The sequence below is a fragment of the Mixophyes fleayi genome, chromosome 3 (genome assembly GCF_038048845.1).
Source record: "Mixophyes fleayi isolate aMixFle1 chromosome 3, aMixFle1.hap1, whole genome shotgun sequence".
Taxonomy (NCBI): Eukaryota; Metazoa; Chordata; class Amphibia; order Anura; family Limnodynastidae; genus Mixophyes; species Mixophyes fleayi.
Window position 1 is genome coordinate 100393359 of NC_134404.1, and position 16084 is coordinate 100409442.

The 16084-nt window shown below is 41.2% G+C and overlaps 1 protein-coding gene across 1 annotated transcript; it reads left to right on the plus strand.

Annotated features, from left to right (window-relative positions):
- Positions 1 to 10077: 10077 nt before the first annotated feature.
- Positions 10078 to 12599, plus strand: LOC142143165 (uncharacterized). The gene is made up of 2 exons (XM_075200876.1): positions 10078 to 10663; positions 11710 to 12599. The coding sequence occupies exons 1-2, from the start codon at positions 10078 to 10080 to the stop codon at positions 12597 to 12599; spliced, it is 1476 nt and encodes a 491-aa protein (XP_075056977.1).
- The last annotated feature ends 3485 nt before the right edge of the window (positions 12600 to 16084 follow it).

The window sequence follows — 16084 nt, forward strand, 5'->3', positions numbered from 1 at the left end:
GAGCAGAAAATAAGCTGATGCAGCCAGTATTATCTTTGATGAGAGACGGGTGGGCCTGTATGTAGGACTGTTTGCAGTATTGGGTCAATAGTTCTATTTTTGGTGAATCAAGTCACAAATATTTTAATACTAGTTAAAATGATGTAAAAAAGATGTTAAAGGGCATACAATGTTAGTAATGTATATCTGTTCAATTTGTTATATTTACCTTTTTAGTATATTTAGAAATTATGACAATATTGTTCTGAATCTGAATTTTGTGTGTTTATGTAACCTTTGCAAATTAATTCACTGATTTTTAATGCCAATAGGATAATGATTGTTTAGACAGACAAATCTCCATTTACGTTGTCTACTTGGGTTCTTTATGTTTCTCAATCTATTATTTTACTTACTGTAGTTTTCATAGAAAAATATGCTGGAGCAAACTGTGTAAGAAATTATTACAATTTGATCAATTGTGAATTGTCATATGTGTTTTTTCCCTTTTACTTTTTACTCAAGTTTTGGGGTGTTTTTAGGCTTTTCCCTCATTTTACACATACCCAGGATTTCACACCAAATTTTCCATTTTTCCCTCTAAAAAACATAAAATAAAGGTTTGACTATAAATGACTTAAAACAATTCTCAGTTTATCAAATGCAGCTAGAACATTATAGGACAAAAGCCATGCCCAGGTTGGTCCAGCCTAATGTCCAGAACTTAGAGAATAGATGTACATACATGTGTGTAGCCAATCTGAAAGCCATGTGACAAATGGTCAGACCTGAAATGTTATATACCAGAAGTCTTACTGACTGCTTAATAACTTACTTAATAACAATATAAATTATTATCAAACAGAAGTTCTAACTTGCTCTATACTGGACACTGCTGTGAATGCACTATTAGGTCAGTTGTGCTATTTTCACTCTATCATTAAATTAGATTTCAAGCCTTTTAGTAACGTGGATAACATAGGTTTCTTTTTATCCTGTTCACTGTCATTAATCCAGTCTGTGAGACAAACCATTATCAAATAAGAGGTACAATGCCAGCACTTTGTTAACTTGGGTCTTTGAAGTCCTGTCCAGGAAACTGTTATCTTTGTTATTTTACATACGCCCAATAATTACGCCTGGAGCAGTGTCATATGGAAGATGCAAGGCTTCATAATTAGGATCATTCATCATGTGTATTCTGAATACATCATTAAGCGATTTGGATATTGTTAGAAAATGTGTTACATTTTATATCTCCTAATCTTTTTTTTTTTTTTCCAGGTATAATCTTTATTATAGCTGCAGTAATTATAATGGCTTTAATTATGTGCAATCATCAAATTATTTTCTAAATTTAATATCATAATTTGCCTTAATTTGTAAGTCATTCCTTGTTAATTTGAGCTTCACTCAGTCTATTAATGTACCTTGAATGTTATGCAGAATTTCTGGTGAGTTGAAAAGGGAGAAATACTGCATGTCTCAATGTTGTCCTCTAGTGGTGGGAGACATGGCTGCATTTTCTTTTCTTTAGGATTGTTCAGTAAACCATATTCATCAACATTTATTTATGTAGCGCCAGCAAATACTGTAGCGCTTTACAACTGGGAACAAACAGTAATAAAACAATACTGGGTAATACATACAAATAGAGAGGTAGGAGGGCCCTGCAGGGCCATCTTAACAACATTATGGGCCCCCGGGCAAAGCAGTGCACCGGGGCCCCTATATATATATATATATATATATATATATATATATATATATATATATATAAACACAAATAGAGATATAACTGGCGCTGATCACCACAGTGTAACCACTTCAAATAAATGAGGTGTAAAAATTATATATATAAAAGATATACATACAATATATATGAAAATTCAGTCCCAAATCCACAATGCATTAAAAACAATTGACTCATACAAGGTACATGTTACCATTTCTCTTCGAGTTTTAGCGTGGATCTGGTCTATATTGAAGGAGATTTTTCGTAACTAATAACAGGAATGTAAACGTTGGAGAAGATAACACACTTTGACACGCTTTCAAGCTTGTCAGCTCCTCAACCTCACTCGGAACTGAAATTCTGTGCCAGATTTGCGGCACAGTAACATGTACCTTGTATGAGTCAATTGGCACGTAACCCTCTACAGGCCTCCCAGCGATCCACTGGCATTTTCGTCATATGGATGAGGTTGTGATCGTGAAGACATTGGTGTTACACATGTTCTAATACCCTTCAGAAGTGGAATATATCACTATATCTGGTACGCAGATTTTAATATTTATTTTGTGCACTCGTGGTGGTGTCCTATTGCTATTTTGGGATAGTGATCCCATATACCCCATAGTATTGTGGGGAACCTGGTGATATTGCTGTGATTTTTGCAGTATTACACTATGTTTGCTGTTTTCCTGTATTTTGTATGGATCGGTGGAGATCTGGAGGACTAAAGACAAAGCACAGATTACTCCATTATCTTCTGTAAAGTTTATCATCTACAACTTCATGGTACACAAGTTATTGCTCTATTCCACACTATACAATTGATAATACACTCAGAGGCGCCCTGCTTGTTCTTCACATATAAATATATATATATATATATATATATATATATATATATAGATATATAGAGATACAGATATAGATATAGATATAGTAATATAGAGATAGATAGATGTACTTGCTCAGTGACCCTTGAAGGTTTTTTTTGCAGGTTTTTTTTTTTTCAGGATTATTTATTCTAATTAAGAGCCCTGCCTATGGGGCCCCCTTGTCCAAGGGGCCCCCGGGCACCTGTCCATCGTACCCAATGGAAAAGATGGCCCTGGGGCCCTGCTCACAAGCTTACAATCTGTGGGATTGCTGTAGGTATGGAAGTACCTGGCATGATTAGTAAACTTTTCACAAAACTAATTTTATAGGCAGTTGGTTGTGAAATGACAGCCACGTTCCACTTTCACCTGGCCGGTTTAAGATTTTAGTAGGCCCAGGGCAAGATACATTATTGTCGCCTTTGGACTACACATGAGCATTATTCTGTATTCTGAAAGTAAAATATATATAAACTTTTTTTGAAGAAAGACAAAACCAAACTTACAGTTATGTTGATGTTTTAAGTTGTCTCACATTTGTTTAAGTCGTGGAAAACAGGTCACTGGATGAGACTAAACTTGGCCTAGGTTTACATTCAGTGAACAAATCTTGACCTGTTCTCAACTGTGCTGCTGCCAGAATACTATTGTGTTGTTTACTATTCCTGACTACCATTATACAGATACTGGTTTTCAAGATCTCTGGAGGAAAGATAGATTTTAGTGTCTTCCATATAGAGGTAGTAGTACAGGCCAAAGGGTTCGCTAAGAGAGAAGGTGTAGATTGAGAAGAGCAGAGGGAAAGGAATGGAGAAAGGAAGAGGAGGTGAACGGGAGTCGGAAGTAGTGACACTGAAGGAGTGACCTGAGACGTAGAAGGCGAGCTAGGAGAGGACAGTGTCAAGAAGGCCAAACGAGGGAAAATCATAGACCATGTCAAAAGTGGTGAAGAGGTCAAGGAGTAGGAGAAGACAGAAGTGGCCTTTTGACTTAGCTAAAAATAGGTAATTAGTTACTTTGGTGAGGGCCAAGCGTCGGATGGAGTGGTGTAAAGCACACCGACTCTGGACTGTAGAACAGTGGAAATCACGCTTCTCTGTTTGGTAGTCAGATGGGCGAGTCTGGGTTTGGCAGATGCCGGGAGAATGTTACCTGCCTGACTGCATTATTCCAACTGTGGATTTTGGTGGAGGAGTCATAATGGTATGGGGCTGTTTTTCAGGTTTTGGGCTAGGCCCCTTATCTCCAGTGAAGGGCAATCGTAATGCTTCAGCATACCAAGCCATTTTGGACAATGCTATGCTTCCAACTTTGTGACAACAGTTTGGGAAAGACCCTTTTCTATTCCAGCATGACTGTGCCCCAGTGCACAAAGAAAGGACTACAAAGACATGGTTTGATGAACTTGGTGTGGAACAACTTGACTAGCCCGCACAGAGCCCTGACCTCAACCCCATCGAACATCTTTGGGATGAACTGGAACGGAGATTGTGAGCCAGGCCTCCTTGTCCAACATCAGTGCCTGACCTCATAAATGCTCTACAGAATGAATGGGCACAAATTCCCACAGAAACACTCCAACATCTTGTGGAAAGCCTTCCAAGAAGAGTGGAAGCTGCTATCGCTGCAAACGGTGCACCAACTCCTTATTAAAGTATATATATTTGAATACAATGTCATTACAGTCCCTGTAATGGTCAAGCATCCCAATACTTTTGTCCATATAGTGTATATGCATACATACATACACTTGTACACCTGATCTACGTCTGGTGTAAGTACTACTGGTGTGGAGTTGGACACATCTTGACATACAGTATATCTGACTATATATATGCACAGAAGTGTAGCATTTAGAGTTCAACTCTAAATGAAGCCCATAATGTCTTTAGTTGATCCTGCCCAATTGTCTAGCGTAATAGGTTGTCACGGGCACTAGGAGTCTTGCCCAGGATTTCACTAGTTGACTATGCTTACCAGAGAGGCGGAGTTTGCACAGCGGTCCTCTGGCAGCAGGGTGAATAGTGGAACATATATAACAGCAGATGGAGAGAGGATGCCAATGGAATTGATGATAGTCAGTGACTTGCAGCTATACAGGTAAATGAATCAGCGACTTGCAGCTATATTGGTAGATGAATCAGTGACTTGCATCTATAATGGAAAGGCAGGTTTGAACCATGGAGACCAGGGTGGATGTGAGCAGGTGAAGGAAGGTAACAGGAGAGTCAGTGGTCTGCGGATAGCAAGTTGTACCACTGCTGTGAAGGGAAAACTTGTCCAGGTGCAGGTAGGTAGTGGGGAAGTCAGTGGTCTGCGTACAGCAAGTTGTACCACTGCTGTGGTGAGAAGACTTGTCCAGGTGCAGGTAGGTAGCGGGGAAGTCAGTGGTCTGCGTACAGCAAGTTGTACCACTGCTGTGATGAGAAGACTTGTCCAGGTGCAGGTAGGTAGCGGGGAAGTCAGTGGTCTGCGTACAGCAAGTTGTACCACTGCAGGTAAGTGAGGAGTAGTTCAGGTGCGGATGAGTGGAGGCATGAAAAGAGTCAATAACGGTATGAAGACACTGAGAGCACAGAGGAACTTGTTCCAAACCGATATGCAGCGTTTACAGCTAATAGTCTATAACGGTATGTATACCGCTGCTGAGTAGAGAGGCTTGCACAAAGCGGATATGCGGAATAATAACTGATAGTCCGGCGGTTCCCAAAGGGGTGCCGCGGCGCTGTCACTGGGGTGCCGCGGGCCAACCAAAAAAAAAAAGAAAGAAAACAGAAACTTACCAATCCGCGCGGCGCTGGGACCCAGCAGCCTCTTCTCTCCCGCAGCTGTCACTGTCATTCAGTGACAGCTGCGGGAGAGAGGAGGCTGCTGGGTTCCGGCGCCGCGCGGATTGGTAAGTTTCTGTTTTCTTTCTTTTTTTTTTGCCTGGCGCGGGGCAGAGGAGGAGGAGGACAGATGGCAAAGAGGGAGGACAGAGGGCAGAGGAGGAGGGGGACAGAGGGCAGACCGAGGGCAGAGGAGGAGGAGGACAGATGGCAAAGAAGGAGGACAGAGGGCAGAGGAGAAGGGGGACAGATGGCAGACCAGGAGGACAGATGGCAGAGGAGGAGGGGGACAGAGGGCAGACCAGGAGGACAGATGGCAGAGGAGGAGGGGGACAATGGTCAGACCAGGAGGACAGATGGCAGAGGAGGAGGGGGACAGAGGGCAGACCAGGAGGACAGATGGCAGAGGAGGGGGACAGAGGGCAGACCAGGAGGACAGATGGCAGAGGAGGAGGGGGACAGAGGGCAGACCAGGAGGACAGATGGCAGAGGAGGAGGGGGACAGAGGGCAGACCAGAAGGACAGATGGTAGAGGAGGAGGGGGACAGAGGGCAGACCAGGAGCACAGATGGCAGAGGAGGAGGGGGACAGAGGGCAGAGGAGGAGGAGGACAGATGGAAAAGAAGGAGGACAGAGGGCAGAGGAGGGGGACAGAGGGCAGACCAGGAGGACAGGTGGCAGAGGAGGAGGGGGACAGAGGGCAGACCAGGAGGACAGATGGCAGAGGAGGGGGGGACAGATAGCAGACCGAGGGCAGAGGAGGAGGAGGACAGATGGCAAAGGAGGAGGACAGAGGGCAGAGGAGGAGGGGGACACAGGGCAGATCAGGAGGACATATGGCAGAGGAGGAGGGGCACAGAGGGCACACCAGGAGGACAGAGGGCAGAGGAGGAGGGGGACACAGGGCAGATCAGGAGGACAGATGGCAGAGGAGGAGGGGCACAGAGGGCAGACCAGGAGGACAGATGGCAGAGGAGGAGGGGGACAGAGAGCAGACCGAGGGCAGAGGAGTTAGAGGACAGAGGCAAAGGAGAGGGACAGAGGGCAGAGGAGGAGGGGAACAGAGGGTAGACGAGGATAACAGAGAGCAGAGGAGGAGGACAGATGGCAGACCAGGAGGACAGAGAGCAGAGGAGGAGGACAGATGGCAGACCAGGAGGACAGAGAGCAGAGGAGGAGGACAGATTACAGACCAGGAGGACAGAGAGCAGAGGAGGGGAACAGAGGGCAGACCAGGAGGACAGAGGGCAGAGGAGGGAGACAGAGAGCAGAGGAGGAGGACAGATGGCAGAGGAGGAGGGGGACAGATGGCAGAGGAGGAGGGGGACAGATGGCAGAGGAGGAGGGGGACAGAGGGCAGAGGAGGGGGACAGAGGGCAGAGGAGGGGGGCAGAGAGCAGAGGAGGGGGACAGAGGGCAGAGCAGGGGGACATATGGCAGAGGATGAGGACAGATGGCAGAGGAGGAGGACAGAGGAGGGGGTGAGAGGGCAGAGGAGGGGGACAGCGTGAAAGATGGCAGAGGAGGGGCCAGCATGACAGAGGGCAGAGGAGGGGGCCAGCGTGACAGAGGGCAGAGGAGGGGGCCAGCGTGACAGAGGGAGCAACGTGAGAGAGGGCAGTGTGCCTAGTTGCAGAGGGCGCAGTGTGCCTGGATGCAGAGGGGGCAGTGTGCCTGGATGCAGAGGGGCATTTTTGCATACAACTTTATAAGTATTTCTGTCGTGACCTAAATACTTATTACAACTTTTTGACCCAACTACCTCTAAAACAGGACTGTTCAGTAATTATTTTTGAGGGGTGCCTTGAAAAAATTTGGAGACTCTAAGGGTGCCGCGAACTGCAAAAGTTTGGGAACCACTGTGATAGTCAATCACAAGTATGCATATCTCTGCTGAGTAGAGAAGCTTGTTCCAAACTGATATGCAGCGTAACAACAAATAGTCTATAGCGGGTATGGATACCGCTGCTAAGTAGAGAAGCTTGTCCTAGGTAGATATGCAAAGTAACAGTTGATAGTCAATAACAAGTAAGCATACCGCTGATGAGTAGAGAAGCTTGTCCACGAGGATATGCAGGTACAGCGGGAGCGCTGAACGGCTGTAGCGGGTATGGGAACAGCAGGTGAGCAGAGCAGGTAATCCAGCAGACAGCTGAGGACACGAGCAGGATACAGGAATCTGTAGCAGGTATGGGAACCCTCGATGAGTAGAGCAGGTAATCAGCAGGAAGCTGAGGACACTAGCAGAACACAGGAGACACCTTCAGAGACTCACAGGGAATGAGACTCAAGATCAGGCAACTATGTAATGAGCACATGTGCCTTAAATAGGGAGAGGTGCCTGATCAACCAATTAGATTAAAAGCAAAGGTCATAAGTTCTTGGATGCTGCGCATGCGCAGTCCATCAAGATGGTCGGACGGCCGCGGCTCAGGACAGGCGCCGGCAGGAAGGCTAGAGAACCACGCACCAGCGCAGAGGCACTCACGGTCCAGTAAGTGACATAGGTCTAAAAGTTTCCAGTGCATTCAGCAATGGAACCAGTGCTAACTGGAGCCCAAGCTCACTAAGGAGTGTCAGACATAGGCAGCATTTTGTAAATATTCTATCAGCCCAGATGTTGTCATGTTATGAATGCTATCTTAAGTTATCCCTGTCAAGGTGTACTGTGGCTGCCTAGCTATATTATACAGAGCTTTACTTTTTATTTTCCTAAAATCTAATTAACAATACACATGTCTAAGAATGGACAATTCTTTCTTTTCTAGCTACCATATTGAAATGGATTTAAAGTAGCACATGAAAGATAAATATATACTGTCCAGCACGTGAAATGCCAGCAAAGTATATATTCATTTAATATGGCTTTATAATTGATAGCTTGCAGATCACTTGCACAGTTTCCTGGAAAATTATATGCTTTCATCGTGGTATAACAAGGAACATTTTCTGTACTAATGGAAGAGTATTAATAGTTCTGTAATATCAATTGTAATTACAGAACAAAGAACACTAGATGGGTTACATTAGGGGCTCTATAGACCCTGTTAAGTATTGTGATTATACTTATATATATGAAACAGTTAAAGGGCCACCAATTTCACTGTGCAGTACAAATGGCCTTTGTTCATTATCCTTTATTTAATACCACTCCGATCAATGTGCATCTCTACAAAGGAGAACGTCAAGTCGGAAGGTCAACTATTTTCTTGTCTCTTTACAGGTAAATGATGTTTGTGTGGGTGCTGAATATATTTTGAAGACTGAAAAACAATTTGTAAAATAAATCTAACAGTATGGAAAATCTATCAAAGCGATATACGTTCTTAAATATTTGAAACATTATGACAGCACAATTATTTTGAAATATGCTACTTTATCTGTAATGGTCAGTCTATGTCTAGATGTTGGGCACGGATTGGAAGTTGTAACACATTAGGGCATCTAAACCTTTATTATTTTACATTGTTTTGCTTAACATAAACTAAATTTAAGCTTTGTAACTTTATAAAGGAGGCTTTTTATTCTATTTTTATACGTCCCTTATCTTCCTTTCTAATGGCCCTCTCAATACTTCAGAAGGGTCATTGTGCTGCATTGCTGATCACACCATATTCTTGTCTCTCTCTGTTCTGCTGCGGTCAGTTCTTTCTGACTCCTGTCCGGAATACTTAAACCAGCAGGAGCCATGATGTCTGCAGCTGAAAATCATCTAAGATGATTATATGATTCCTTAGTTTCATGACTAAGGAATAGTTTATTATCTATCATGAGATTAAGGTTACCTTATTCCAAAGTGACATTAATAACTGCTTTATTCATTGTTACTACTCTGATTTACTATGTCCCTATGTTATGTTACTTTGCTTTAAAAAAAGTGGATCTTTATATTTACAACTGGGTTTTGTACTGGACAGTGAACATGACTACCGCGACAACACTTAGCCCGACATCTTCCCAGCTAGTTTCGGAACACCGACATGCTGTAAATATCGATTGTTTAAAAAACTGACTTGCAATCATTGCGACCATTTAACATTCTGCCAGCACAGAATCACGTTACTTTGAGAACCGGCACTTATTCTTGCTCTTAAGGGTGTAATGGAAGGAAGCACCGCCTGTACAATGTTGTTCAGAAAACTTCTATAATATACAGGCGGGGCCATATTTCTAGTGCAATCTGGAATATAAAATGTCTAGTTGGTCGCTATGGGTAACTTTGCCAGTTTTCATAAAGGCTACCAGTGTTTTAAATTGTGTAAAGAAAATGTCACATATGGTCAGATATACAGAGGATGGGGATATAATGTACATAGCATTAAATCACTATGCTTTGGTTTTGTATTAAACTGACCTGGGTGTAGTTAATAGGAACAAATTGTCAAGATTAAAAGTAAATTTATAAGTGAAGAGAAATGATTTTAGTACAACTAAGATGAGCAGAATTCTTTTTTTTATTGATGTTTGTTTGTTGCTATTTTACTACAAAAGCTATGTGCTATTAAAATGTGTTACATATACTTGCAGTGTTATGCAGTTATAACATATATTGTAATTTCAATGTGAATCTGATGATTATAGTCTATTAAGTAGATATACACTTTCAGTTAGATTAATGATATTCTATTGAAATAACCACTCTTCCTTATTTTAAATTACAGGCATGCCGTCCACTTTAGTAATAGAAATATTAATATGCAGTTTATGGTATACCAAAAGTTCTGCAATATTTAGCCTCACATCGAGCCCGCTCTTTACAATGGAGTCACTGAATGATACTAAAACTGAGGAACCCGAACAAGCATTTACTGTTCCTCTTGAGCTAGACCTTGAGAGAACTGAAACTGATCCAGTCACAGATGGTGGGACTAAAGTAAGTTCCCAGACTGCTATAACATCAACAGTGACCCCTGTTTTAAAGAATGCGACAGGTGGAGTGGAAAATAATATTAAACCACAGGAACTATCTACAACAAGTATTGATCCCACGCAGCCAATTAGTTTGGATGTATTCAGCATGCCCATCACTGAGAGTGCTGTCACTGCATTAGATAGTGCTTCCAAAGAGACTGGGAACAATAGCACCTTAATCCCATTACTAGACTCCAACAAAGACTATCCATTTGATGAACACTTTGAATCTTACTTGGAAATACCAATGGAAAACAGTACAGCAGGAAAACAGTGCTCCTGTAATATTCCCGGACCCGAAGGACAAAAGGGAGACAAAGGTGACAGAGGGGACCCAGGTAATTTTACCTGTTAATGGCATCATGTATCATGTCTCATTAGTTTGTGAGAGATAAGACAAGCTGTATGTCACAGACATCAGATCACATGGGAATTTAGAGGACATGTAATAGGTATGTTTAGCTAGAAAAAAGAGTTGTATTCTAAATCACTAGAAAACTGGCAGAGCAGACAGACAGATATACACAGTTCTATTTTATTTACGCTGATGCTAATCCATACTTTGCAAGTGTTTAAACCATGATTGGGCAACATGTAACTCGTCATCTGTTTAAGGAATAAGTCCCAGCATGCCCTGTTAGACAGAGGCTGCTTGACCTATTGGAACCTGTAGTCCAACAATAACTAGAGATCCACAATTGGTCTACCTATGATTTACAATGGGAAATATACTTCATAATGTACATATATGACGTTTACTCAAGTGTATATTTACAGACACCACAGTATATGCCCACTAAGTGACTTCATTTAAACACTGAAACTTTTTCTTAAATGTATACTTTCCAATTGCAATTAAACAGTAACAAAGATTTATACAGAAACATCTCCCCAATGCAATTGTAAATGTGTACAAGTACTCCACAAAGTATACTACAAAATGTCACATGAATATCTGCTTCCTTCATTGTTACAGCTCTGATCTTATATAGTGTTGGAATCTGTGTACTATGCACCTGAAGCACTATTTCTGGATGTATAACCCATTGTAAAATGAAAACTTGTTACTATGTTTTATTCGTTTAATTAGCAGATGTATTTAAAATTTATAAAGAGTAGTGCAAAAACAACAATTCATTCATTCAATTATACCTGTCATCCAATTTTTCTCCACTTTTAGATATGCTTCCAGAATCCTTTGAACACTCTCCTCTTTATATTTCGCTAGCTTCATAAAAAAATAACAAAAGTATAAACCTATATTATTTATTTGTGCTACTGTAATTTCAATTTTCTATTGTAACACATACCACCAAAAGATTACGTTCAATGATTTGTTTACTATCTTGTGAAGTGTAATATTTAACTTTTTCTAATTTTGTAGGGCATCCAGGGAAAATTGGTAAAAGGGGACCTCAGGGATTGGAAGGTGCTAAGGGAGAACTTGGACTGCAAGGTCCTAAAGGAGAAACTGGAAGAAAAGGTGGTAAGGGAGAGACCGGCCCTATTGGGCCAAAAGGTGAACCAGGAGTCAACTGTGTTCTCTGTGAAAAAATAGAACAAGGAATCACTGCTAATGACGGCACCATAGAATTGCGAGGTAACAAAGGTGAACCAGGCAATAAAGGTATAAAAGGTGACATGGGAACTAAAGGTGACCCTGGAGAAAAAGGATCGATGGGGTTTGATGGTATACCAGGAATTCCTGGGGAAGTTGGCCCACAAGGACCTATGGGACAAAGGGGTTCTGCTGGCCTGAAAGGTGATCGAGGAATACCTGGAGCTACGGGGCCACCAGGCTACAGTGGGCCACCAGGAATACCTGGGAGAAAAGGAGAAAGAGGACCAAAAGGAGTCTGTGCAGAACATGAAAACATTGCATTTTCAGTGGCTTTCAGAGGAAACAGGAATATTTTATTACCAAGACACCCAATGAGGTTTGATAAGGTTTTTGTTAATGAAAATAAACCATACAATGTAAACTCCGGGATATTTGTTGCCAATGTTGAAGGTATCTACTTTTTCACATATCAAATAAGTTCATCATATCAGTCTGTAATTGTTGGCCTCACTCACAATGGGAAAATCGTTGTACAGACACGAACCTGGCAGTCTGAGAATAATGTTTGTCAAGCGTCTGGATCTGTTCTGCTTCATCTTAGGGAAGATGATGAGATCTGGCTTCAGGCTTTAAGTGTTGCCCAGAGTGAATTGATTTCTGATGAATCCACCTCCATCTTCTCAGGTTTTTTACTGTATTCACTTGAAGACTAACGCTATCATCTAAGAGATTGATTGCTATGCTTCAGAATTTTTAAAATTTGAATTATTTACTAATGTAAATGCATTCAGCTGCTTTTGAACTGTAAAGGAATGATACAGATAGTCAATTATGTCATTTATACGAATGTTGATGATTTCTCACTGAGTGGCAGCAGGGTTAGTGTGACCCTTGTTTCATCATACAATCACAGTCTATTTTTTCAAAGAACAACCGAAGACTATCCAAATGTATGGAAAGTTTTCTATGAATGTTTGTACTTTTACTAATGTGATAAGTATATTCAATATTGATATTCAAATTAAGATACCACACTACTGATGTAATTAAGGTATATAAATAAATGCATAACATAATGTAACATGGACTCATGACTCGCTAATTAGGCAATAAAAAGTGCTGGTAATATAATCAAATCTATATGAAGTTATATCCAACAGATTATGTGTGAATCTTCTGTACTAAATTGAACAGAACAACATGACTACTTTGTTCAGTATGCATTCAAAAGTGGCAAACATTTACTTAAATGTGATAAAAATTACAAGTTCCGCAGAGAGGACATATGTAAGTGATACAATTATAATAAAAAGATGATTTGCTTAATAATTTAATGTGATATTAATTTATTAATTTTATAGGCTTTTTAACACTATTTAGTATAATGTGAAATATAAATATATTAAATTATGCACGGTTATCCTTAATATTTTTTATGTAATGTTCCTAATAAAATGCAAATGCTTTTATCTGCCTCAGTGTGAAAATGTGGGAGCAAGGGGGGCAGTAGGAAAATATGTGTCAATATGTAGTAAGTTAAGTATGTTGTATCAATTATGTCCACTTACTTTTAAGTTTGTGTGTTGTGCGGTTAGTGTTGTTCAGTCTGCGAGGGGAGGTGCTGGCCAGAGGGTGGAGGAGTAACTTTCTCCTCTTTCCTTGTGTGCTATTTGGAGTTTTTTTTTGCCATGCCAGATTGCTCTGGAGCTGATGTCACTGGTGCATCTACAGAAGCTCGAAGCTCCCAAGAAGATCAGGAACGTTTGTCAAAACTTCTCTAATAAGCCTGGATTGCTTACTTGCTCTCACATGTGAGAACATGTGTTCTCACATGTTCTGCAAGCAGAGCGTCTGCTTGAAGTGCATGTGAGCAACTTCAAATGGAGTGGGGAGAGGAAGTGCTATATTATACCAGAGCATGCGCCCCCCTTTGAGCACTGCGTGTGTGTGTGTGTGTGTGTGTGTGTGTGTGTGTATATTAACATATTAAACACACACACACACGTGTGATGTGCTTGATTAAATATTCTCTGTAAAGTGCTACCTAATATGTAGACACTAAATAAATAACTGTTAATAAAATATTATATATGTACGTATATAATTGTATAATGTAGTATAATCATTATATTTAAGTGGAAAATTATGCTATTGGTAGATGCCATATAGGTCAGACCGGTGCAGAAAGGAAGTTTTTTCAAGCTCTATATGGTGTAATACAACAATTCATTCATTCATTCATGGATAGATTTGTTATTTTATTAGTTCACTATTTTTTAGAAACAAACAAAACTAGGATTATCAGATATATTCACTTTTTAACAATTTGCAGCATCACTACAACCAAAGGAAAAATAAATTGGCAAAGGAACAAACCCTAAAGCACGAGGCATGTGCACCCTAATGCCCCTTACTTAATCCACCACCCGTATGGTGACAGAAGCTCTCAATGTCTGGTAGGAGTATTATTATTATCAATGTTTATCTATAGGGTGCCACAAAATTCCACAGAGTTGTAGTACACTCAAGGTAGACACAACTCAAGGGACATTACATGGACTCGGCACAAGTGACATTACATGGACACAGCACATGTAACACTACATGGACACACCACAAGTAACAAACATTACATGGACACCGCACAAGTAACACTACAGTCATGGCCAAAATTTTTGAGAATATCACAAGTATTGGTTTTCACAAAGTTTGCTGCTTCAGTGCTTTTAGACCTTTTTGTCAAATGATGCTATTGGTATACTGAAGTAAAATAACAAGCATTTCATAAGTGTCAAAGGCTTTTATTGACAATTATTACATTAAGTTTATGCAAAGAGTCAATATTTGCAGTGTTGACCCGTCTTTTTGAAGACCTCTGCAATTCACCCTGGCATGCTGTCAATCAGCTTCTGGGCCACATACTGAATGATGGCCACCCATTCTTACCTAATCAATGCTTGGAGTTTGTCAGAATGTGTGGGTTTTTGTTTGTCTATCCTCCTCCTGAGGATTGACCACAAGTTCTCAATGAGATTAAGGTCTGTGGGGTTTCCTGGGCATGGACCCAGAATTTTGATGTTTTGATACCTGAGTTACTTAGTTATCACTTTTTCCATATGGCAAGGGGCTCCATCATGCTGGAAAAGGCATTGTTTGTCACCAAACTGTTCTTGAATGGTTGGAAGAAGTTGCTGTTGGAGGATGTTTTGGTACCATTTTTTATTCATGGCTGTGTTCTTAGGCAAAATTGTGAGTGAGCCCACTCCCACCAGTGCAGAGCTTGCTCAGGAATGGCAGCAGGCAGGTGTGAGTGCATCTGCACACACAGTGAGGTGAAGACTTTTGGAGGATTTTTTGGTGTCAAGAAGGCCAGCAAAGAAGCCAATTCTCTCCAGGAAAAACATCAGGGACAGAGTGATATTCTGCAAAAGGTACAGGGATTGGACTACTAAGGACTGGGGTAAAGTCATTTTCTCTGATGAATTCCAGTTCAGATAGTTTGGGGCATCTGAAAAAATGCTTGTCCGGAGAAGGAAAGGTGAACGCTACCATCAGTCCTGTGTCATGCCAACAGTAAATCATCCTGAGACCATTCATGTGTGGGGTTGCATCTCAGCCAAGGGAGTGGGCTCACTCAAAATTTTGCCTACAAACCTGGCCATGAATAAAGAATATTACCAAAACATCCCCCAAGATCAACTTCTCCCAACCATCCAAGAAGAGTTTAGTGACAAACAATGCCTTTCCCAGCAAGATGGAGCACTTTTCCATAAGCTAAAGTGATAACTATGTGGCTCTGGTATCAAAACAACAAAATTTTGGGTCCATGGCCAGGAAACTCCCCAGACCTTAATCCCATTGAGGACTTGTGGTCAATCCTCAAGAGGCGGGGGGACAAACAAATACCCACAAATTCTGACAAACTCCAAGCATTGATTAATCAAGAATGGGCGGCCATCAGTCAGTATGTGGCGCAAAAGTTGATTGACAGCATGCCAGGGCGAACTGCAGAGATCTTCAAAAAGAGAGGTCAACAGTAGAAATATTGACTCTTTGCATAAACGTAATGTAATTGACAATAAAAGCCTTTGACACTTATGAGATGCTTGTAATTTTACTTCAGTATACCATAGCAACATCTGACAAAAAGGTCTAAAAACACTGAAACAGCAAAGCTTGTTAAAACCAATATTTGTGT